At 39.3% G+C, this 25,259-nt stretch overlaps 1 protein-coding gene across 1 annotated transcript in view; it reads left to right on the top strand.

Moving 5' to 3' along the window:
• The window catches only part of LOC118113279 (MDM2 binding protein), a 28,638-nt gene that overhangs the window by 2,698 nt on the left and 681 nt on the right, over window positions 1–25,259 (top strand). The window contains exons 6-22 of the mRNA XM_035162810.2: window positions 588–732; window positions 1,187–1,301; window positions 6,266–6,382; window positions 11,221–11,315; window positions 11,546–11,612; window positions 11,890–12,007; window positions 12,505–12,684; window positions 14,548–14,661; window positions 16,513–16,671; window positions 19,038–19,131; window positions 19,220–19,378; window positions 19,745–19,840; window positions 19,998–20,258; window positions 20,460–20,617; window positions 21,395–21,507; window positions 23,733–23,846; window positions 25,177–25,242. Of these exons, the coding sequence (XP_035018701.1) occupies window positions 588–732; window positions 1,187–1,301; window positions 6,266–6,382; window positions 11,221–11,315; window positions 11,546–11,612; window positions 11,890–12,007; window positions 12,505–12,684; window positions 14,548–14,661; window positions 16,513–16,671; window positions 19,038–19,131; window positions 19,220–19,378; window positions 19,745–19,840; window positions 19,998–20,258; window positions 20,460–20,617; window positions 21,395–21,507; window positions 23,733–23,846; window positions 25,177–25,242 (2,171 nt within the window). The remainder of the gene's footprint in view (window positions 1–587; window positions 733–1,186; window positions 1,302–6,265; window positions 6,383–11,220; window positions 11,316–11,545; window positions 11,613–11,889; window positions 12,008–12,504; window positions 12,685–14,547; window positions 14,662–16,512; window positions 16,672–19,037; window positions 19,132–19,219; window positions 19,379–19,744; window positions 19,841–19,997; window positions 20,259–20,459; window positions 20,618–21,394; window positions 21,508–23,732; window positions 23,847–25,176; window positions 25,243–25,259) is intronic.

The raw sequence follows: 25,259 nt of genomic DNA, 5'->3' as shown, positions 1-25,259 counted from the left end.
TGTAGTTTCCTGATTTAGCAACAGAGCAAGAATTTAGTTGACTGCTTTAAGCAATGTCTCAAGTGGGAATTTTGTCTTTGCCAAAAGCTGCGAGTAGTGAAGAATTCAGACCTTCTTTACCCGAGCCAAACTCTTCAGCTTTGTGACAAGGATCTGGTCCAATTTCAACTAATTAGATTTTGACAATCTGCCTGCTGTAGCCTTGTAGAAAAGGTGGTCTGCTCTACTTTGTACATACGGTGTGCCGTCACCACTGGGAAGATGGGATGCTTCTACTCTGACTTATTCTTAGCAAGTCCACCTCCTGCAGTGATGATTCACTCTTCAAAGAACACTTAATTAACATATACCACCTCCTCAGGAGTTCAGGAACAGCCACACTTCACTGTTGGCTCCACGAGGAGCTGGAGTCACTGCTTGCTTCCTACTTTTCTTCCACTGGTCATGATATTTAGAGTCGCAGAGAGGATTGTGTCAATGGAGTGACCACCTTAGGTCACTGTCCACTCATAAAATCCTGTAGAGACATTATATAAGAAAAAACTATATTGGAATTCTTCTTTAATTTGTTCTGTTTTCCCTTACAGGTAAAGCCCTGTTGGATGTGCTGGTGTTGGGCTCTGCTGATGAATCCCCTCCCATCAAAGACCTGCTGCCTCTGCTGGGAGCCCTCAAACACATGTCGTGCTGGCATGCTGCTAAGATCAATGTAGTCACACAACACACAACCGGGTAAGAAGGAATAAAATACACATACATTACCTTCCCTCTATTTGACTAAAACGGAAAAAACTTTAACGCTGATATTAATTTACACAAGCCTTGTTAATGATAAATTATAAAATCGTTGAATAAATATCACACAATCAGCGTGTTTAGACTTTAAATAAACATATCCTCACATACACAGATAATAGTAACTTCGCTGTGGCACATGTGAATAGGTGATGAGAAGTTACCAAAGCACAAAATTCAGGAAAAGGAGCAGTGTGGTGTGAATTTACTGAATTTACTGGTATGAATTCTATGTGAAATGACCCCAGTTCACCACTAGAGGGAGTTAGATGAGTAAATATACACATGGGTTGACTTATAGTAATGGATAGTCTGAGCAACATTTCCACAGAAGATCTCATTTTAGTTAATGGGTTTTTATTCCTAACTCCTCTTTTTTGTCTTTCCCCAGGTGGCAGAAAGCAGCATCCTACCTGAGTGCTGGTCTGGTGGAGCCTGCTGACCTGGACGTCTGCATCGACCATAAGGAACTATGGAGGGGCGGCCTGATGATCAGAGAGAAGAAGGTAATGATCTCTGTTTGTGGTGTGATCGTGAAGAAGAAATATTGGGTATAGTTGTTTTTGCATAATATATTTTGTATTTTTTCTGCATAGAACAGGAAGTGGAGAAAACAAATGAACTCACATGATCATAAACAGTATAAACCACGAGAAAAGCACAGCCGTGTTAGTGAGTTAGTTTTTGTTAAAACACGATGTACTGGTTACGTAGAGGCTGTTGGTGACACAGGACTTTTGGGGAATGAGAGGAAGACTAGACATTTTCAAGGAGATTGTATTTTTGGGTCTGTATAGTGTGTTCATGCCTCAGTGCTACGATATAAGTGTATGTAGGTGACAGCTGTCAACACTTAACCTTAATTCTTTTTATATACTTATTAAACACGAGATTATATGCATGTCTTTGTTTCAGAAGTTTTTGTAGTACTATGGGGTGTTTGCGTGTAGCTGAGTGTTGTCATGAGAGGCAGAGAGGGGAGCCAGGAGGGGCTGAGTGAATCAATGTGCTGCTTAAAGCTGTACAATAAATAAAGAAGAAGGAGGGGGGGGGTTCACCTCTGTCTGTTTGTTTGTTTGTTTGTTTGTTTGTTGGTTTGTTTGTTGGTTTGTTTGAAAGCAAGATTACACAAAAGCTGGTGGATGAATTACCATGAAACTTGGGGAAAGGGTGTGTTGTGGGTCAGGGAAGAACCCATTGAATTTTGAAACCAGTTCAGGGTTCAATCCAGGATGTTTTAAATCACTTTCTTTAAAATGTGAGATACATTGTTTTTGACATATTCACTGTTTTCCCAGGGAATAATTTATGGATCTTGATGGAAAAAAATCAGGCACATGAAGGGAACAGATTTTTACAAGTTTGTGCAATTTAGTGCAGCTTGATTTAATTGAAGGGGACTATTGGGCTTTGACAAATACACAGAATTGTAAAAATACTTTTTGTACATTGCGATACTTTAGCAGGTCAGAGGCTGTCAGCTGAGTTGGGGGTCTTTAGTGTGACCCAGTACGGATTTGTGTTCAAACTGCTGAAAATAATGTGGCCACATGCATCATAGACCATCTCTAAATGTGGTGGTGAATGATCAGAGATAAAATCCCTCCTAGCTGTAGCTGTCCACGTCTGATCAGATCACTCAGGATGGATTTTAATGCCAGGTCTGAGGAGGACTTGTGTGTGAGGTTGTGTGCTCTGGACTGTAGAGGGCATGAGAAAATAGCTGTGTCCCTTTGAACTCACCAGCTTGTGTGCCCATGGCTTTTTACTATGAACAGTGTTCTCGCTGTGCTCAGTGAGAACGGCAGAGAAACCAGTGTTTTCCTCACGAACCTTCTGTGCTGAGGATAATCGTGGTTCCTAGACCTGATTCTTGCTGCAATTTTGTGTCCCCATATCTTTTTCATGTGGAATTACTCATTCACTGCACACACGGCCATAGGGTAAATTTCCATGTATCTCCTTTTCAAATTGAGCGATATTTTTTTTCAAGTCAGCGTGGGGAATAAGTCTTTCTCTGCTGCTGAATGAATCTAGAGGAATAACTTGAGGTCACTGGGGGGTCATGGGAAATAGCTCTGCCTTGCTGGCATTGCCCTGGTAGAGCAGACCTGACTCTGCCGGGCTTCTCTCTGACTCGACCTCGCTCCTCGATGAGTTGGCTGCAATTAATTATCGGTTCAGACAGAGGAATAAGGCAAGTGTTAGAGAACGCCTCTGGGCAGTTTCTGTCTGTATTTAAAGGACAGTGGTGTTATTGAAAAGGAGATAACAGTGCTGTGCTGTTCTATTCTTCTGTAGGAGTTTAAAGAGGAAAGTAGAGTCTGACAAATGTATTTGTTGGCCAATAACTCTATGTTGTAGTTTGAGTGTGTGTGTATTTTCTTCCTGTCTATGTTTGGATGAGCTTGCCAAGATAAATTCTCATCAACTCTGTTGAAATGGCAATGAAGTATAAAGTTAAAATTAAAATCGGCTGTTATGAAGACATATTGTATTTGTGTTTATCGTTTGGTACAGAATAAACAATCAATGCAAAAAAGATTTTAATGTAAAACATGTATTTAATTCAAGGTCTATATATTTGGTTTTATTTGTATTCTTTTCATCTATAATTAATTTATGATAAAGTTTATGGTTAAACCGTAAAAAAAAAGCAAGACTCAGTTATATTTCTTTGTCATAATGTTTTAATAACAGCATCTTAGTTATCACTGCCAAAAATAAACTTTTTTTATTATATTGTTATCCGCATAGGCCTCGAAAAATCCATATCGGGCAGGCTCTAGTAAAAATTACACCTAGATTAAAATAACAGAGCTGGAAGGCAACTGTCCAGTGTCCACTATAGTGTTGTGTATGGAACACGAGTGACAAGTACCGCTTTACACAAAGTGAAGTCCATAAAGTATTGGTTTATATTTCTACCTTCACCGAGCCGTGACCACAACAACCCCATCTACACTTTTGGAATAAACTTGAATCCCTCACTAATGTCAACAACAAATCCCTGCAGCCAGGCTCCCAAACCTTGTCTTTCAACAAGAGCGGGGGCTTTTGTAGCAGCAGATCAGTACCTATTATTTTAAAATAAGATTTTTAATAACCACATCTGGGTGGAATATTAGATTTCCTAGTGTTTAGGATGTATTGTCCTTTTTTCCCGCTTTCCTGCTTATATTGTCAAAGTGAATAGACTGAGGTGAATTGACAGCATTTTATTGTGTTGCTACTCTGGAGATTACTTCACTCCAACTTGTGTTTCGCTCTCATTACGGGAAAACTCTGGCAGGTGCAGTAGTTTTATGTCTCTGGACAGAATTGGCCAATTGTGTGCCATTCTCCCACAGTCCCGTGGGGATAATCAGCAATCTGTTTCGCTATGGAGTTCTCTTTCATGCCTCATACTGTTGGCTGAGATTTACAGTTGACAGTTAAAGGAAATGTTAAACCTTGATAAGCTTGCATCTGAAAATATATGGCTGAGTTACTTCTTTGTGTCAAACATGTGTTTTGCAAATAATGTCAAATCAGGTCAGAGCCTAGTATATTTAATAAATATATTTTAAGAGGTAAATATTTGTGTATTTTTGCTTGTTTACTGTGACCAAAATAGATTTCAGTACATTATAAGCCTGAAAGGTTGGGTATGTTCTGAAGTAGCATGTTTTCCTTCTGTTGAAGTGAAAATGTGAGAATTGCTGAAATGTGTCACCTCACATTAATATGTTACTGCAGCATTTAAGTGAATACATTTGGAAGCTTGTTTCGTTGACACTAGTCTTGCCAACGCTTATATGACTACACAGTGCTGGTCCCCAACTATTATTCTGCTGGGGTAAAAACTATATTTTTTAAATTTCTTTAAACCAATAACGACCTTCTTGGTAGGCAGAAAGCTCAGGATGATAGACAAAATATTGTTGAGAACGGGGGGCTTGCACGTGCGAAGGTGATCACTATCATTGAAATGGATAATTCTCCACAAAGAAGAAAGAAATCGCCACATGTATCTTGGCTGTGTAATTGTACAATTAAAATAATCATCAATACTTCCAGCATGTGGGTTGCAGCTCTGAGGTGGTTATTGTTGTTTCCTTTGATAGGTTGTTGATGTGCAAAAAAACTCCATAAAGCTTACAAAACATTTATTTCATGAATATAGTATTAATATAATTAATATTCAAATACTTAGGCAGCCATTAAAATGTACCAGACAGAAATGCGAGAGGTATGTCAAAGGTGATTTAGAATCTGTCTCAATTAAATCGTTTCTTCATCAGAGTTTGACTTTAACTTGGGGCCCTTTGCTGCATGTCTTACCCCCTTTCACACTTAAAGCTGTCCATTCAATAAAGGCAAAAATGCCCCAAAATGATCTTAAATAGCTTTTTAAGAGAGAATTGACACGTTTCATCTTCACATCTTGGCCACCATTTAAAACAATTGAAACACATTTAAGTCATCCTTATCAAAAATGTTTTAATGTATTGACCAATATCCTCATCAGATGTTGGTATCAGCTTCAAAACTCTAATATCAGTGACTCTAAGATATGATATATAACATGATATGAGTTCATATCCCCTCTGACAATAGTTTTCACCCGTTGTCTCTACTTAACTTGGAGTATGCTGAGGCAGGCATGTTCTTTACCTTCACTGTAGTGACCTTTGTCGAGTTTCTGCCATCAGAAGTGTGTGGGCTCCAGCAGTCAGTCTGTAACAGCTTCACAGTTGGAGAGTGGTGGAACAAAGGAGAATTCCCACCGGAGTAAAAACCTGCCTGAGAACAATCACCCCCACTATACAGCCGTGTAATCCATAACATATCAGCTATTATGTGTTTGAGAGTACGTGCGTATGTGCACATATATCACCAGCTGCACAGCCATGTGATTGGAGCAAAGAAAACCATGTCTAGTTTTCTGGTAATTTGAGAACAAAGGAATGATGGCTCCGTGATTGACTGTAGTGTTATGGCAATTAAAAAAATATTCAAAAATGAAGCTAAGATATCACATATATGAAAGCTGCGATCTTTTTATATTATTATAAAGCATCTGGAGCCAGAGACTGTGCAGTAGTGATTAGGAGCTGAAGCTTTGGCACCAAACCAAACGAGCACCTTAACAAACATTATTGTGAAAAGAACTACCTTAAAAGACAGAAACCATCTTTAAGACAAAAAATTATTTAACATATACTTTATTTACTGACAATTTGGTTTCTTCCATGACCCATCCAGTAACATGGAGGAGGCGTGGTTTATGACCTATACTGCAGCCAGCCACCAGGGGGTGATTGAGACGCTTTGTTTTCACTTTTGAGGAGCAGTCATTTCATCCATCTTTATATACAGACTATGACAGGCCAACAGTTTGCATATGTCTGATGTTGTACAGCTGCTGATTTCTGACTCTTGCTGAGTAAAGCTCATTATGTGTTAACTTTGTGCATTTATGTTTCAGTATGTGTCAGAGCTCCGTTTCGACGGCTTTTCTCTGCGCTCTCCAGTGCCTGACACATCAGGGTCCAGTCTCCTGCAATCTCCCTACACCTCCACAGACCACAAACTTCAGTCTGAGGTGAGTCCTGCACTCTTCACTACTATCTTAAATTCTCAACTTTAAATGTTCCTGTTGTTGACCCGAGGTCCTGAAACCTCAGACAACCTCTGCCCAACCTGTGGGAGTTGCTCACACTGAAAAGAAAACATGGTTATCTCCTCATTCTCAAGGGTGTGAGAGCAGACCTGATCCGACTGAATCGACATGTTGTTCACTTTGTTCATTCAGCCCTGCACTGGGTTCAATATGTTCTCTGTTTGGGAGGTGAGACATTTTGTTCTGTTTTGTTTTACTCAATCAATACTGAGTTTCCATCCTCCCACATCATTTATGGTCCAAATGGAAATGCTGTAATTGTTGTCTGATGAAGTGTCATCCTACAACTAGTTTGACACTTTTCCATTGATAAGCAGTTAGCAGTTGTATCATACAAAGAACTGCAAGAATGTGCAAGAACAAGTTAAATTGAATGTAAACAATGGACTAGTTAAATGAGATGCATTATGCTACAGGTTCATACATTTAATTTGAGTTATTACTTGAAGAGTTGCACATGCTCTAATGCATCACTTCCCTTGTACTGTCCATTTCTGTAAGCTCCTCTTTTCAGCCTCTGTCTGAAATGCTTTGGGTTTAGCTCCTGAGGATAGGGAAATTCAAAAAAGCACAATATGTCTTCTTTAAAAATGCATGCAAATGTTTTGAGGTCAGAAATGTATTCAACATGTTTGTTAAACCTCACAAATCCACACAAAGCATTTATGTGAAAAACGATCAATGACATTTTTTTGTATTGCACGACAATTGGCCGGGGAACCACAGGCTGCCACTATTCTTCAGGGGTGTAGCTAAATAGGCAGCCGCAGTGTATAGGAAAAAGATGTTCCCATTCTTAATCCCACCTACAAAGCTCTGATAGGTTTCTCCAGCTGTGGATAAAAGCCGTCACTAGGAACAACAACAGACCCATTTGAATCACTGGGAGCTTGTCAGTGATGTGGGCAGAGATTCAGAGGTCTGGAGCCAGGCTTTGTCATAGCTGCATCCCATTTAACTTGTCCCAACACCTCAGGCAGTGTAAATTCATGCGTTTAGTCCAATTGATTGCCTCAATATTTCTCGTTTCTTCGTCAGACAGTAGCAGCCACTGTCTTCTGCCAGCATGCTGCAGGGCCTGCACTTGATCCAGATCTCGTCAGTGAATAAATCTTGTGTAGAGAAATATTTTATGTTTGAAGTTGTTCAGTTCTGAAGCTTAGAGGAAGAGCGTGATGAAATAATACCCGTGTAGTGATGTTCCCCAAAAACTTCAGCACGGGTTTGATGGACAGAACAAGTCGATAATGACTGAATTTTCATGCAGTTCATGCGGTTCCTCTCACCCCAGTTCATACCACATCTTACCTATTAGCTTAAGAGTTAAATGGACTGCACAAGCTCCATCTGCTAATGATTCCTGGTGGCTAGAAGATTAGTTGGAAAGGGTCACTGCCTGGTTGCCCTTTAATCACTTTGAGTAACCTGTGACTGAATGGCCTCCAGTCCGATAAATCAAACATATCTTATCTACCAAATTAGTGTTGACCCTTCGTACTTCCATTGAACTTGTAACCATAAAACAGTAATAGGCTATATAGTTAACAAATCATTTAGGATGGGCCAATGCACAAGGTCTATACGGAGGAAAATCTGTAGACTGCACTCTTATGCTATATTTATGGGGTTTGCTTTCATCTTTCGTCCATCAACTTTCACCAAAACCTTCATTTGTCACTAACGTTTTCACAGAGATCCATCTTTCATCACTAATTACCACTGTTATGAGTCACTTTTTTGGTACTGAGAAACTAGATTGAGCTGTCAGTTTGTTTTCATTTCTCATTCCACACTGTTTGTAGCCTCATGTCCATGAAGCAACAGTATTGACAGTAAAGCACTTGTGAAGTCTGTTTAAGAGCCTGACCAATATTGACTTTTGTGGGCTAATGCCAATATAGATATTAGAGAGTAAAACATTTCCAATACTATAGATATATTAGGAAAATAATGGCAATTGTTCCTAAGAAGATAACCAAATCAAACCCTTTAAACAAAATATGTAGATATTTTACAGTTTAACATAATGTTTATTTTATATAAACTAATGAAAGGAAAAAACAAAACATAGAAACGAAAATCAGAAATATAGAATTCAAATTTAGATTTTTTTTTTTTTACGTAAATTGTTTTTTAAAATTGCTGGTTGTTTGTCAGGGTTTTTACATTTTGCGACGGAACAGCCACCAACTCAGAGGTAAATGGAATCAGCAGAGGTTTTTACCCTATAAAAGAAAATGGAATTGAACCCACAGCTCACATGCACAGTTCTAATCAGAGTATGTGTTGTTGTTTTTTTTTATGTGGATGACATACTCTCTGGTTGTGTGTTTGTGGTAGGTGTGTGCATTGTAAAAACTCTTTATTTGCATATTTGTTTAGAAAATTACTCATCATGAGTCGGGGTATTTTATAATGATAGTTATATTTCTGTAATGAGTTTTCTTCTGTAGGTTATCATCGATAACATTAAATATGCACAGGAGCTGTGCCCAGTAATGTATGGCATTGTCTGGTGTGTACATATTGTACACACACACACACACACACACACACACACACACACACACACACACACACACACACACACACACACACACACACACACACACACTGGCACACACACTGGCACAAAGCTTTTACTTGCATTAATTAAATGAGCATTAAAGAAACTTTATGTTTACCATTGTCCTCTTTGGGAATTTTATGTCTGGCAACAGATCTTATTTGTTGTTGTGTGTGCTCACTGTTGAGTTAACGCAGCACTGTTCTATAGTTAGGGTGTGTGTATGTATGTGTACTACTCATTAATGTGTCTATAGAGAGTGAGCTGGGTGTATGTGTGTTGTTTGATCGCAGCAGATCCCTGTACAGAGAAGCAGATGGCGATGATTGTCTTGGCGCACAATTTAATAAAAACCTCTGAGGACAGCAAAACTAACACATCTCCACACTGCTGGCATAACTGAGTCTATAATGACGGGCACTCACTCACACACACACATACCTAGTCTAAACTCAAACAGAAACTAATAGGCCTCTTCACTGTCAGAACTAACTGTTATGATAATAAACCAACACACACACGCTGTGATGTGTGAGCACCAAACATGAGGCGTCGTCTCAGTGTGAGTTTTATCAAATCCACTGCACACTAGGAAAAACCTGCAGGCAAGTGTGAGGTATAGGAATGTTTATATCACACACCTTTTAATATGGTTGTCTTTTTCTAAATAATTCAATTAAGACACAATTTACGGGCAAAATATACAGATGAGTATTTCAGTTAGTAGCTAATATGTCACGTCATTGATACATTTTCATCTTCACGGCCACAACAAAAGCTTTTTAGAGCCAGAGAAAACAAAACAGAAAAAATAGGTATCTCCGTTTGTAATGCAAAACCGCTTCAAGGCTGAAGACTTGGTTTCCTTAAGAATTTAAGTCAAAATTGATAAATAGACAGTGAGGGAAAAATATTGTAACTTTATTCTTTTAAGTTTATTTTCCCAGGAAGTGCACAGTAATTTCATTTTGAGTCATGTTGAAAGGTCCAGTTTGTAAGATTTAGGTGAGAGAGCTCTATTGGCAGAAATTTAATAGAAAATATTCCTGTTGAGGTTTTTACTAGTGTGTTTCATATAAACTGTATGAATTGTTATTTTCGTTACCCTAGAATAGACCCTTTATATTTAAATACTTTATATTAACATTGGGAGCAGGTAATCTCTACAGAGGCTGCCATGTTTTTCCACAGTAGTCCAAACTGGACAAAATAAACACCCTTTGAGTTTTTAAGAAAAGTGAAGGTTTCCATAGGTTCTCTTTCATGTTTGGAAGGGGAGGGTGAGGCGAAGGGTGTTCAGCTGCAACATGCAACTTCACCACTAGATGTCACTAAATTCTGTAAACCTTTAACCTTTTCAGCTTTGACATAAGGAATTTTAAACCATTACAAAGGATCATTTTAAGTGGATGTTAGTAATGAGGGCAATTAGATGTTAGCTCTTAATGATGTGTTGGCTGCTGCATCAGTCAGACTTTACACTGGGTCAGACAAGGGAGTAATAAACTTTCTTATCACGGGGATTCAACCAGTGCTCATTAAAATCTTCATCTACTCTTAATATATATATATATATATGTCGCAAATAGGTCGACACTACATTTTTGTTCCAGTTCAATAAATTATGAGATTGAGATTTCACACTTTTTTTTGCAGATGCAAATGACCAGTTTTTCCACGTGACAAAGAATTTGTATCTATTATTGATTTCCTCTTGACATAATGAGCTCATTAGACAAGTTGGACAATTGTGGAGTTTAAGTGTAGTTTTTTTTTTTATATATGAGCTACAGTGTGACCAGGATCAAACTTTAAAAAGTTCCTGACAGTAAAACAAAAGATACAATGTGTGTTAGGTAATGCTGAAACGATTAATCATTTAAGTGATTAAATAGTCAACTGAGGATTTGAGGAGTTGCTGTTTTTCTAAGTTTAGTTGCTGTTTAATATGACATTAAATTGATAATCTTTGTGTTTTTTACAGTTAGTTTGACTGTTGGTAATTAATTGATAATCATGAATAAATAAAATAAAATAATAGTTTTGTCTTTAGCTGCTCTGTCTCTATTGCTAAATGGAATGGAAATAATGCTAGGTGAAATAACCCTGTTATTTTTGTCTTCATCTTCTTTTTTTTTTTTTCTGATTTTATTCCCTCTAATATTCCCTCTCTCTATCTGTTCTATGTTTGCAGGTCTTCCATTACTATGCACCGGTTTTAGACCTGGTTCAGCTGGTTAATGTGTCAGAACTGCCCAGCTTCCTGATGTCCAGCACCCAGTTTGAACTGTATCCTTATATTAAAGTGTGCATGCATGTGTGTGAAGAAGCTACGTCAACATTACATGTAGTATTACTCACATGCAAACTATTTGATTGTTATAATAATACAAGCATAGAACTTGAAGATAATGTGCTTATCAGATACTGTTTTTAAATATTGTGACTCCTTTTTCCAAAATATGATTTGTTACTACTTCTTGCTAGTACTGCACTATTCCTTCACAACTAACAAACAGAGGTCTCTGTGGTAAGTCAGCAAAGGCTAAACTGCTGTTGGATCAGCTGAGGTCTCTGCGTGGACAGGTATCTGCTCTTTTACATGAACCTAAACATTCAGCTATACCTGTAGACTTTTTCATTTCAAGTGAATCAAAGACACGTTTTTTTAAGATTTCTTTAAGCAGGAAAATAAAATTCTTCAATTTCCAGTCAAATGTGTATTGGACATACACAGATCAGCTACAACATTAAAACCAGTCTCTAGTTTTAATGTTCACTGTACAATATCCATCTACAGTATGTGATTGAGGGAGCTCAAGGACAGTGTGTTTAGGTTTATCGACTGTGTTTCTATCTCCAGGTTGGAGCGTTGTTCAGCCTATCCTGTATTATCACCTCCATCGTCCAGCCTGCAGCCAGCCAGCTCAGCTCCCAGCGCTGGAGGGAATCTATAGCCCGGAGACTTAAGTCCCTAAGTGGTAAAACATTTCTTTCAAGTTGGTTTCATGACCTCCTTATATGGATGGTCATCTGGCAACAGCAGAGAGGAGCTGTATTGTTTCATGTGGGGAAATACATTGGCAACTAGGACTAAACTGATATTCAGTAGATAATTGAGCCGTCTACTGGGGAAGCAGGGACTAAATCAATTTGAAAAACTGATGGATGTATTGGGAATAAAACAATTTAAAAAAAGACAACTGATATCAACATACTTTGGGGGGAATAGGATTGCTGCAGAAAAGAGTCAAAAAATAAGAATTGGACTGAACAGATTGGGTATATAATACTTTTAAAATAATTTATAGGACACAATTCATAGAAGCAGATTTGTATTGCAAAATGCAGCAACAACTAGAACAAAACAACTAAAGACAGAGCTTCCGATACTGCAACAAAGTTAGTCGTATAACAGTTTTTTCTGTTGTCAATTAATTCTGTATGTGATCTCTGTCCCCCCTGCTTCACTCTGCAGTGCCTGACGTCGAGGTGAAAGGCGAAAGCGCTCATTACTTCCTGTTGGTCCAGGGATCAGACGACGCTGGGTGTGAAACCTGCAGGGTCAGGATGTTGCACTCAGACAGTCAAATTAATGGAGCGGCTGCCATGGCAACTGTCTCCGGGTTGTTGGGAGAGAAGTCCCTATCATCATCAGGTATATTATGTTGCCTTGTTTGTAGGTGTGTGTGCGTGTGTCATTTTCATTTGTTTACTTGTTGAATCGCAGAATCAAGTGCTTGATCCCTGATCAAAATTGAGACACCTTTTCCTGTATTTTGCTTATAATTGTTCACATATGGCAAATTAGCGCAATTAAAAGTATCCTGAATTACCTCTTAGCAGCAATTGACCCATTGAAGTACAGCCAACTATCCCTGGTTTACATTTCTAATGAAGAAAACTTAAAAATGTGGCATTTCTCAAGGGAGGTTTTGAGTTTCTTTTTTTCCTAATATCCTAGTGGATTTATTGAACGTTTATAAGTAATGGGTGTGAGAAATAATAGAACGTTTGAGTCACATTAAATCTTAAAAATGTATGTATTATGTCTATGATTTGAGATGAGAGAACTACTAGCTGAATTATCTCACTGAGCTCTGTGTCAGAACCTCTCCATGTAGGCGATCAGTCAAACAGTCCAAACTACAATAACATCCTGTTGTTTATAGTCCCTACCAGACCACCGCTGCCTCTTTCCCTGTGCCTCAGTTTGAAAACATATGTTGTACTGCAATCAAATTTAAAGAGCACAGTGTTTTATGAAAGTTTTGAGGCTTTGGTACATCAAGCAGTAATTTGTTCTTTGTCACATTGTTAAGAAAAGCCTTTCAATCATCCTGTGCACTTAGAGCTGCTCCTAAACTTGATTGGAGTCGAAGCCCTTCTGGCTTCATTGCCAAAGGTTGAGGGGCTGTCATTGTTCAAATATGTGTGCTGTTACATTTCTGACTCCAGAGATTTTCTTCTTTCATTTGTGCTACATGTCTATTCTTAGCCACCTCTTCCTTGTTTTTCAATTGTTTCTTCCCCCCTCTCTCACAGAATTGGAAAGTTGTGACTGCTGAGACTTCTGTCATCTGTGTCAGAAACATAAGAAATGACAACTAAAGACAAGGGGGAGTGAGAAAGGGTATTGATGGGACAGATGGGACAGATGGGTTAAGAGAGAAAGGCTGAATGAGGAGTGGAGTGAATGTGTAGATTGTTCCCTCGGGCCAAGGAGGTTCTTTTCATCAGCGTTTGTTTGTTTGTTAGCAGGATTTTGCAAAAACTACCTGATTTGCATGAAACTTGGTAAAAGGATGTGATATTGGAAGAACCCGTGAAATTTTGGTGTGAATCTGGATCAGGGAGCTGATACGGAAGAGATTTTTTTCTCTCTCCCCGTATTGTGAGATTGGTTTGTTTTTCAAAATTTTTACTGATTCCTTGACAAATAATTAATGGATCTTGATGGGAAAAAAAATCTGACATGTTTAGGGGACTGATATTTATGAGTGTGCAATTTGGTGCAGATCCAAATAAAAATCTGAATCTTGTGAGTTTAAATGTTGTTTCATGAGGGGACTTTGGAAGCTTGGCAGATGTATGCGCTTTACTGAGTGGCATTCTAGTTGGGTGCTGGACTGGATGAATTTTTGAACGAAAACTTTAAATGTAGATTGGACTTTCTTGTTTGTAGGGGAGTCGATTGATGGATTGATCTCTCAGAGGTCAAGCTCCAATAACACTGGAGATCCTGCAACCCTGAAACCACAACTCATTATCTTTCACTGGACCATCCCTGCCCTTTTAATCCATGCCCTGTTTTAATGCAGCCACTCTGTCAGATACTTGAAGTAAACTGACCTTTTTGTGTAAAATCTGTGAAGCGCCCCAAAACTCTTCCTTGGCCCTGATCCCATCACAGATATACAAAAACGTTCAGCGAGTTTCTATCCAAACATTACACCATTAAGGATTGCAAATGATCTCGTCATTCAATATTTTTCCTTTTTTCAATTTCTCCTTTGATCAGGGGGAGCTGTGGGCGACATCCTCCGCCCTCTGCCCTGTCTCCAAGGAGACAGTCTGCTGAAGAGAGAGCGGAAGGTGACCCAGGTTCAGATTCTGGTACTCAAAGAATATCTCAGTAAGTATGACATTTAAAGATGTCCTGAACTGGAAAATAAATCACAGAATAAACTGTAGCTCTTGGAGAATATCAAGTTGAACATTATGAGCAAAGCAAGTGATTGTCTAGCCAGAAAGATTTCCACTTTTGTAGTATTTTAGAGCTACTATTGTGCTTTTATAAATGCTAATGTATCATAATAAGCAGGACAAGCCTCCAGCACATCTCCTTGAGCTCACTATGATATGTCAATTCAAAAAATATTTCCCTATGCCGGAAGAGTCCCTCTCAGAACAGTAGTGGAGAGAACAGGTTGAGGGCTGTTATTGGAAAAGATTTATCACATAACAGACAATATAATTGTGTTTTTCCTCACCTAACTAATCACTGTGGTGTATCTTCATCCGGAACATGAACCCTGGGGAAACCCTGGGTTTATTTTTTACAGTGTTATGGGATTAATTAAAAGAGATGTGTTAAACTCTTGTCATTAACCCTTTCCTGACCTGTAACATGGCTGCTGGCTTAAACATGCTTCACACTTCCCTTGGATTAGCCCTTTTCACCATCTCATTATCTTAATTTTATCCAGCATACCACGATCGCTGTGCCCATAAAATCTGTGTAATTTGCAACGTCATGGATTAGAGAACACCTACTAGTCTTTGACTGATTGCTCAGATCTTTAAAAATGGGTAATAAAAACAAGGAAATGCGTAAATTAATCTCATTTGACAACATCTCAATGACTGAATGGATGTTGATCGATGGTTTAGTCTTTCTACAAAATGTATTCAGTTTAATTTTGTGATTGTTTCACAAAACAAGAAAATTAATTGTCAACTTAACATGTGCAGTTTATTCACATAATTAGTAGACAAATCAATAATAAAAATGGTCATTAATTGCATTCCTCAAATTCTACTCCATATAGTAGCGTAGTTGTAAAAAGGATAATGTGCTGGTGTGACATTACAGCTACAAAGGACAGGAGTCATCGGTTTGACCTGTTCGATATAAAGTCAGTTCAAATTCAAAATACGTATTATCCAGAGAAAAGGAGATGGACAGTAAATATGTATCAACTGTCAGGGCTACTTGAAGCTTCCCGATATGTCGGCAATGTGAACCTGCAGCTCTCTTGAGCCCTCAGCATGGGCTGGTACATAGAAAGTTGAAATATCATTATTTTACAGACACACATAATGTCTCCTTGGCAGCCAGAGTCAGTGAAACACCAGTGGAGTGAAGCCCGATTAAAGGAAGTGGAGTGAAATTCTTTAGATTTGAGAAAAGCAATAGGGATATTCTTTGAAAAAGCAGTGAGCTGAATGAAGAGGCGTGACAGACCACAGGCCTTAATGAAATTTATTGCAATAAAGTTTGACTTGGCATTAAATTGGGAAAAGGCTCATTCTTGTGAGTTGCAAAAGTTTGAAGTAATGTTTGAAAGCTTTTCTGATTTTGTGTATGTGTGTGTGTGTTACAGTTATTCTAAGAATAGTTAAGTTTCTATTTAGAAGCTCTTTTACATAGAACTTGGGTCAAATTGTAGCTTTATAGAGAGAAAATATAAAAATGTCACCTTATCATTTCAACTCATCACCTTTGGCCCTTGTGAGGTCAAAACAGCCCTAGACGTTTGTGTTATGTGAGGCTAATGGAACACGATTAACCAGTTTTGACTTATAACAGAAACTAATTAAAAGAACAAACTCCTATTTTGGAGGAGAATCAATCCTCAACCCACTTATTGAGTATTATGTAACATTAACACTGATGCCAAAATCTTCCACCAGCTGTAAGCTTGCCATAAACTGAATTTAAAATATTACCAACATAAAAACATGCCCTTTGTTTTGGGTCCAGGACGGAGAGAAGAAGCGTCCGCTTCGACCTCAATACCCATCAATGACTTGAAGTCCGTTCTGAGTTTAGCGAGAGAGCAGTATCTGAAGGTGATTGACTCCACGCTGCCCTCTGCTGCCACCTGTCTGCAGGACAACCCGGGGACTGACAAAAAATCAGGTATGAAAAAAAAGAGACGAAAAATTTAAACTACCAGCAACATTACCATTTCCTGCTTTCCAAATCCAAGTCTAAGTGAAACGTAAAGGGAAAGCTACCATGCTAAAATTAATAGCGGCTGCTAGCGAGACATCTTGCTCGACTCAAGATGTCAAGACTAGGCTGAATTTATGTCCTATGTTACTGCAGCATTTTATGCTGATGTAACTTTCATGGTGGCAATGGTGACATTTGTAATTATTGTACTGCCAAGTTGTTTATACTTTCTGTTCTTTACTCCAAGTGGGAAATATTTGCGTCGTCAGAATTTCGTCATATCTGCGATTTACAGTTAGGATGCTGATGTGCTGGTACTGGTCCGACGTGGTCCTGTTGATGACTTGACTGTTGCAAAATTCCATGATTTGTTGTAACACTGAAGTTTGAGAATAAAATAAATGAAAGAAGTGGCCACCTGCTGTAAACTTATGAACCTGAATGACACTACGTGACATTACATTAAAGAGATCCCTGACCATGTGATACTGAGGATGTTTCTGATGATAGTTACACATAAGTAAAGGTCATTATACTTAATTTAGGGGATTTACAGTTGTTAATTGTCACTTGTTGATTCAGCCAGTCTAAAGACCATCATTCAGTACAAATCCTACTGTCCAAAAAAACACATCCAGACAAGGGATGTAAAGTCACACGCTTACCAAGATACACATTGTGACCTGCCTGTGAGTTGTAAAACGTCATCAGTATTCACTACATGCACATTCATGGCATGACAGTGCCAGCTAATAATATGCAGATAAATTGTTGGCAATAAAACAAGTCCCATGCCTGCAGCTACATGTGCACAGTGTGGGCGGGGCTGCTTTTAAAATTGTAGCTGTGGGGCTAACAGTCCTGCCGTTCCCATGTCATAAATTTTGTGACATCATTTGCCAAGTATTTTTTTGATTCTGAACACATCGTCAATCATAATGTTTATTGTGTGATCATCAATGCCACTAGATTCAGGAATTGTCCCAGTGAGTGCAATAGTATTAGAATAGAAAAGTGTCTTTACTAGTGAAACGGCCATTTGTCTCCAAAAAAGTCGTCATTATGGCTTTTGTTTGCCACCGCCTGCGTCCATGATATCTGCCAGTTGTATGAATGAGCTGTTCTCAACCTCAAACAAAGAATATACTAGAAGTTTAGAAACATATACAGACAGTCTATAGTACAAATCAGGTTATTTATTTCTGTGATTTGTTCTTTGTTGGTCGAGAGATGGCATTTACAGCAATAAAATGCTTCAGTAGTCCATAAGGAATGTCTTGCTCTGCCGTATCTGAATGGCCTAAAGGTGAGAATAACTTTGGCGTTTGCTGCCGAACTGCTGGCGGAGAGTGTCAGTCTCTTCATATAATATACTTACGTCCTCAGGCCATCAACGTGCATGATCATCTCGTCAGGGAACCTGCTGTATAACATTTTTGTCAGCCTGGACATAATGGACAATCTTTCTGCTCAAACATAAGGAAAGTGCAGAGTTGCTGAGATTTTCTCTGTTGCTGTTGTGTAAGATGGGCTTGTTAGTTTGTCTACTGTTCTAAAGTATAATAGCACCTACACATATATAAAGTCTGCCGGATTTTTCCAGCAATCCTGAGCTTTTATTTCCCTGAAGGCTTTGTAAATACTCATCCGTCAGCATTTTGAGAATAATTTATAACTTCCAGCTTATGGGTCAACCACAACCAAACCATAAAAAAAGCATCTGTAAATCTATATTTTTTTCTTTATTTAAGAGGTCTTTCAGCTGGAGAGCAGGATTTATTGATTTCTCATTCAGATGTTGTATGCTTTCACTGAAAACTATGCACTAGCACTCAAAAAGCTCATTCTTAGATTTGCTCTGCTTGCACTCAGATTCCCTGTGCTTCAGCTCTTTTCCTTCGATCATGTTGTTTCCGTGCGCACGTGAAACGTCTGCTCTCTGACCTTTGAGAGTCCCGTACAGGTGGTTACTTTAACCACGTTCATGCACTTTGTCCTCCATGGCTTGATTATTACATTGGCTTCCCACCGGTGTGCTTGAAAACGACCACACTTTTATGGAGCAGGAGTCCAGCACATCCCTGGTCAACATGGATTGGCAAAATAAGGATCTGAAGTTTTTTACATTTTGGTAAAACACAAAATTTCATGGGAACAATTTCTTGAATATAGAAAGGATCCCCACCCAAAATGTTTGACCACTTGCCATAAACTGTTTCATGCCACTCGAATCGCTTTTCACTCACGTTCTTGGCGAGGGGAATTTTCACTTGAAGCGCTGTGAGCAGTCCCTTTCTGCCTCAGTAAGCCTTGTTGTTTTGGTCTTGTAGTTTTTCAGACCGTTGCCCACCAGCCATCTGACTGGCCTGAGAGGAGCGTCCTCCACAACATAGAGAACCTGCAGAGGAGACGACAGAAGAGGAGGTGAGTTAGTGTCTTTTTTTTGGCCAATTCTGCCTCAAGTAGTGTCTCTAATTCATAATATTTCTGACCATCACTATTTGTGTTTTAGATTTGGACTGTTAGGTCCAGGCTCTAGCGACAGCCTGCTGGGTCCCAAAGATGTTCAGAAGGCTTCCTGTGCTCTGCTCGATGCCAAAGAGCTTCTCAAACACTTCACAGCCGATGGTTTGCCGACTGGGGAGCTCCAACCCCTGGTTATCAATAGAGGGTAGGTTCATTCTTCTTGTCTGCCTTCATGCTGAGCAGCATCTCGACATCAGATTAAAGTGTGTTTTATGGGTTTGTTTCTAAGATATTTTGGATTGAGAAACATTTACTGCGGCTATAATGAGTATTTGATTATGATCATTAGCCTTTTACAAACAGCTTCTGCCTTCTTAGGAAAATTATTGAGCTTGGTATTTAGAAGAAAATAATGTTTTTTCCACAGAAGCAGAATCATGTTAAATATTGCTCCAGAATAATGAAGAGAACATTCAATTGAGATGCAAGACAAAACAACTATTCTTTTTTTTCTCCCACTTTCTGTCTCTGTTCCCCTCTGTCTGTTGTCCCGCTCTCTCTGTCTGTTCAGTACTAATGTGTTTCAGTTGTCACCAGACCTCTCTCCAAGAAGAGTCAGCAACATGTCCTTCAGCAAGGCCTCCGCCTCGCATTACCACGGCATAGAGTAAGTTTCTCTAAGTGTGTTTACCGCTAGAATATTACATTACAGCTGTGTAACTTTTAACTTGATCAGTAGAAGCCTGTAACTCGAAGCCACAGCCTCAATCGTTTCATCGTTTATTACCATTATGATTTTTAATTGATTTGATTTATTCCTCTAGGTTCTGTCTGGACAATCAACGCTCCTTGGACCGGGACCAGGCCTTTGTGCGGCTCCAGTCCCGTCTGATTCGGCACGAGACGCAAACCACCTGCTCCAAAGAGCCGTGTGCCCTCCCCTTCGCCCTCAGCCCCGCCCCCTCCCCTGCTGTGATGTCCGAACCAGGAAGTGTGCCTGACGGAGAGACTCTGCAGAATGCTGACGTAGCTCGACTCAAGCGAAGGTCCTGGGACACGGACGTCGCTGGTCATCCTCGCAAAAAGTAAGATGATGGTGTATTCTGTTGCATTTGGTTTAGTTGTACGTCTTTGTAACACATGACATGTGATTAATACGTAAGGGGCTTAAGAAGACGTAAGAAAAAAAATCTCATGCTAAAGAATCACGAAAGTGGCTGGATCAAATGCATTGCTATAACTCTATTGTTGGTCAGGTTTACAGTGTTTATGTCTGTATGATCTAGGTTGGTGAAGTCGGAGAGCAGTGACTCCCTCTGTTCTCAGAGCAGTGGCAGCAGTGGGACACACCCCGCCATCAGGTCTCTGAGACAACAGCCGAGCAGATCTGTCTCCATCAGTGCTTCTTCCTCTTTAGTCACTTCAACAAGACGCACATCCTCAGGTAATTACAACTTTATCTGACATGTCTGTTTGCTGCATGCCAGGTGGTCTGATTTATTCTGGCTGATGTTGGGCAGAGCTATGCTGGGATTTTACATGAGGTCACAAAAAACACATTCATTAAAATGATAACGGTGATTAGGTTTACAGGAGAGTCAGGCAGGTGTCAGTCAAACTCTGAACACACCCTTTTAGTCCTGAGAAGAGGTGGAAGGAGGTAAATTGTCAGCGTTTGTTTCATAGACTGTGTATTAAGATGGACTACATGACAGCTCACCTAAAGTGGAGCCAAAGCCTCTTCATTGCCCCCTGGTGTCTGGCTGTAGTATTGATCATAAACCCCAACCTCCATGTTAGCAACTGAGATATTGATGAAACTATAAATTCCAAATTCACGTCAAATAAATTTGTCTCAAAGTTGGTTTCTGTCATTTAAGGTAGATCATGGCACAGTAACGTTTGGTCAAGTGTTAATTTTTCCAGTATGTTTAGTTTTTATTACTTGTTTAATGCTATAAAAGTAATGAAGCTGACTCGCAAAAGGTAAAACGCGCAAATCGGCAGTAACTCTCACCCCCCGCTCCATTCCCTGCTACTTTGCTGACACCGGCTCTAAATAACATCATCAGCTCAAGATGGCATCACTGGTATCTGGAATATTTTTGGCTTCATTTCTAGATTGTGGGAGAAAGAGAGCGGAAAAAGAGAGAGAAAGTGGATTCTCACTTGGTTAATATTTTCTTGACTCATTATGCATTTTCTTCACTTTACTCTTCAGGTTTGGTGACTCATTCCTCTGCTGACAAACCAAAACCTCAGCAGCAGAAGACACAACAGGAGCAACTAGAGGAGAAACTTGCCAAAGAGTCCCGTTCACAGAAACACAACAGGGTGAGCGTGTGTGTGTGTGAGCGTGTGTGTGTGTGTGCGTCCGTGTGTGTGTCCGTGTGTGTGTGTATGTCTGTGTATGTCTGTGTATCTCATTTTTAGAGGGATGACACGCTTTTCTTACTTTAATGTAATTACAAAACATAAAGTGATTCTGTAAAAGCACTCATGCTTAAGAACTAATTCAGAGTAATTGCAACCATAGAAACAAGTTGTCATCACATCATGTTAAACTCACTTGTTTGTGCCAGTACATTTCCCTTCACACACAGACGTGTATATGAAGAAATACAATCCCTTATTTTTAAAGCCTTAGAAATAGTTAAATTGTTTTTGGTTTATTTATAAACTTACTGGCATTTTGCCTTTAATATTATAGAAACAATGAAGGAGAGAGGAAACTGGGTGAGAGACACTCAGTAATTTGGCTTGAGGTTTGCATTTTTACATTCAAATGTAAGTCTAGTGAAAATGACTTTTACACCCTAGTAGCTACGTTTCCTTTAAGGAAAACTATGGTTTATTGCAGCTTTGTTTATTTTAATAGCTCTGACCATTGGTTCTACATATTATGATTAGTTATGCCAGTATGAAATTTTAATGCCACAAATGTTGTTGCCAAACATATCCTGGTAAACTGCATTATACAAATAGTCATCAAACCTTCGTGAAATTCAACTATTAGAGCTGGAATATAGTAAAATCTCCTCATACCATGTTTGCCTTGAATCTTGAAGTGAAGAACTAATACACTTAAAACGACATGAATAATGTGAGGAATAGTATTAGGTATATGCCCCCCTCTCAACATTACGTCTGAGCAGCCATCAACTAACTGCGCTCCAGCAGGTCACAGTTCCCTCAGTATGTTGGGCCAAACAGTCAGAGGGCTTTGTTTTCCTGCTGTGGACACGTCACCTCTGTTTGACAGGCGGATGTTTCTCCCCTGTGGCTAAACCAAAGCTGCTAATGAAGACTGTGTTCAAGGTGCCCTCTGGAAACGACAGTCGCTCGTTATTAATGACGTAACAGAATATGCTGGTAGTGGTGTTACTGTTACTGTCATGTGTGTTATCATCGTACTTATTTAGTTAAACAATAGGTCTGCTCTCAACAAAGATCGCAGCAGTTAGTTGGTAAATTTTATATTATCACAACTGACAGGAGCAAATGGTGAAGTCACAAAATAAAGCTAAGTAAACCATAGTTTTCCTGTATGTTCATATTTAACTAGCACTTGTTTTCTAAAAAAAAATAAAATGTGTTCCTGCTCACCGTTAACCTTATTCCCACACGCACACACTCACTCACTCACTCTGACAAACAATGTGGCCGACAGGCCCACAACAAAACACACACACTGACAAACAGTGTCTCTCTGACAGATGGGAATTTTTCTAAGAGCTCCACCAAAGACAAATGTTTGACATGTGATCACTTTGAATGTGGGGGTTGCATCATAATGTTGTGACAGGAGCACTTTAACAGAAACACTATTACGATGTCACCTGCTGCCGGCCTACATGACATAACCTGTCATTTGGCCGACGCTTTTATCCAAAGCAACTTACATTTAGTGCATTCAACATCTATGAAGGGCCATATAGGGGTTCAGTATCTTGGATACCAAGTTTACACACAAAAGCGCGCACGCACGCACGCACGCACGCACGCACACACCTCTGTACAGTTTGATGTTGTCCCCCCTCAGCTCACAATCTGCATCCCAACCTTGACTCGTTCAGATTTATGATTAGTATTCAAACAGTCTTATCACCTGAACCCAAGTTTAGGTAAGAACACTCGGCCCTATTCAGAACTAATGACAGCAGTTTATTCAGGACAGAGATTAAAAGCTGTGAGACTGAGCGGCTCCACCGCTTCCTCAGAATAATTTATAGTGTTTCCTTTGAACAGTCGCCGTGACAAGATTAATGGTGGATTTATTTATTTCAGGAATGTGTTTTCCCCTGTCAATGCCACCAGTGAAATATTTGTATGTTTGTACCTGGGAGCTCACATGTGGAATGTAAAGACCTGTAATTCAGTGCAAGGACGCCTCCCCAACCTTCCACACTTTGACATGCTTTCTTTTTAAAAAGGGAGACGTGCTCTCGAGTTTCTCTGATACGGTTTATGATTAGCTGCTTTGGGAATAAAAAGAACCAGATGTAATGTTTTTACTGTTGTGCTTACAAAAAAGTGTGTGTCTGTTTTTGTGTCTTCAGATGTTGCAGGAGGTTGTAGTTAAAGCACTCAAACATCACGGGATCACTGCAGAGCATGAGTGCTTTGAGGCCTGCAGCAAGAGACTGTTTGATATCTCGAAATTCTATCTCAAGGTGAGTCTTTTCACCGCTGATGCACAGTCAGCGCGGTTCTTTCTATTTGACAGTTTGTTTGGATGCCTCTGTGCATCAGGCACATGGACTACAGTTTCAAACATGTGTTTTATTACAAATCCTCATATCAAACTGAGCCGTTAATAATTCAAGTAAAAGTATTTCTCCAATACACACTTTCGTCAAATTTCTTTTGTGCATCCTTGTGAATATTGATCAGATGTTATTATATAAATTCAACTGCAGTACTTAAAACTCAAAAATAAAGATACTTGCTATACAAAAAGGCCAAATTCAGTGTGTTTACAAACAGGTTGGTAGTGAAGGAGTTATTATCATGCTTTTTAGGTGTTTGATTTAATGTAGAAAATTTCCATATTTAGCATATTTATTTATGCAGAACTGCAGGCAGCTCAGGACCAGCATGCATCTGGGAGGTCTAAGGTCAAACCAACAAAAAGACAAAACCTGCTTTCAGACATGCACTTAAGTCTGGACATCTTCCAAAAATGTTCCTGGCAGCCCCAAAGTAAAATGTCTGAGTTATACGGCCGGAAAGTTTCTGGAAAATTTCACAGGACATGAAACTTCATATCGCTTAGTTTCAACTCCTTCATTGATTTTGCGGATAAGTCCAAAATGCTTCTAGTATTGTTGTTAACTGAAAAATAAACAACACAGCTGAGTCAGTCTTCTTCTCCCACCATCTTCAATGGACTGTCAACAAAAACTATTTCCATACGTCATGTCCTGTCTCCAGCATTCTCTATCATGGTGTCACTCCCTGCCTGAATGTTCCAGATATATTCTGTTGTTGTGAAGGCGTCTGACCTGACCAGTGTTTCAGAACACGCTGAAAAGGGCGTGGACATTTCCCAGAGTTCATGACAACAGGAAAAGACAGCACAGTTTATTCCTATGGTACTAGTGACCTGTTGATTTCAGGTTTAGCCTCTAAATTTAGTCTCATCTACTACAATAGACTTTGTATTTTATCAACTCGTCATTTGTTGTATCTGTTAAAGTAACTAGTTACTATAGTTGTATGATAAATGTAGTGGAGTAAAAGTACAATCTCTGTCTCTCTGGAAAAAAAGGACCTCAAAATTGTACTTAAGTCGAGTATTTGGTACTTAAGTAAATGTTCTGAGTTACTCTCCATCACTACTCGTCAGTAAAGCTTTGCTGACAGACCACAGCATCTAACATTCTGTACAAATGCCTCCTACCAACAGTAAATACCCACTCCAGTTAAAAGGAGTTAGGTAGATGTAGAGCTCCAGTGAACGTACCTCACTGTTTCAGTGATGTTTTTGTTGTTTGATATCAGGATCTGAAGACGTCTCGGGGTCTGCACGATGAGATGAAGAAGGCCGCCGGCAGCAACGTCAAACAGGTGATGTCACCAAACAC

The sequence above is a fragment of the Hippoglossus stenolepis genome, chromosome 8 (genome assembly GCF_022539355.2).
Source record: "Hippoglossus stenolepis isolate QCI-W04-F060 chromosome 8, HSTE1.2, whole genome shotgun sequence".
Classification (NCBI taxonomy): domain Eukaryota; kingdom Metazoa; phylum Chordata; class Actinopteri; order Pleuronectiformes; family Pleuronectidae; genus Hippoglossus; species Hippoglossus stenolepis.
Note: the sequence above shows the minus strand (reverse complement) of the source record. Positions and strands in the feature narration are given on the sequence as shown.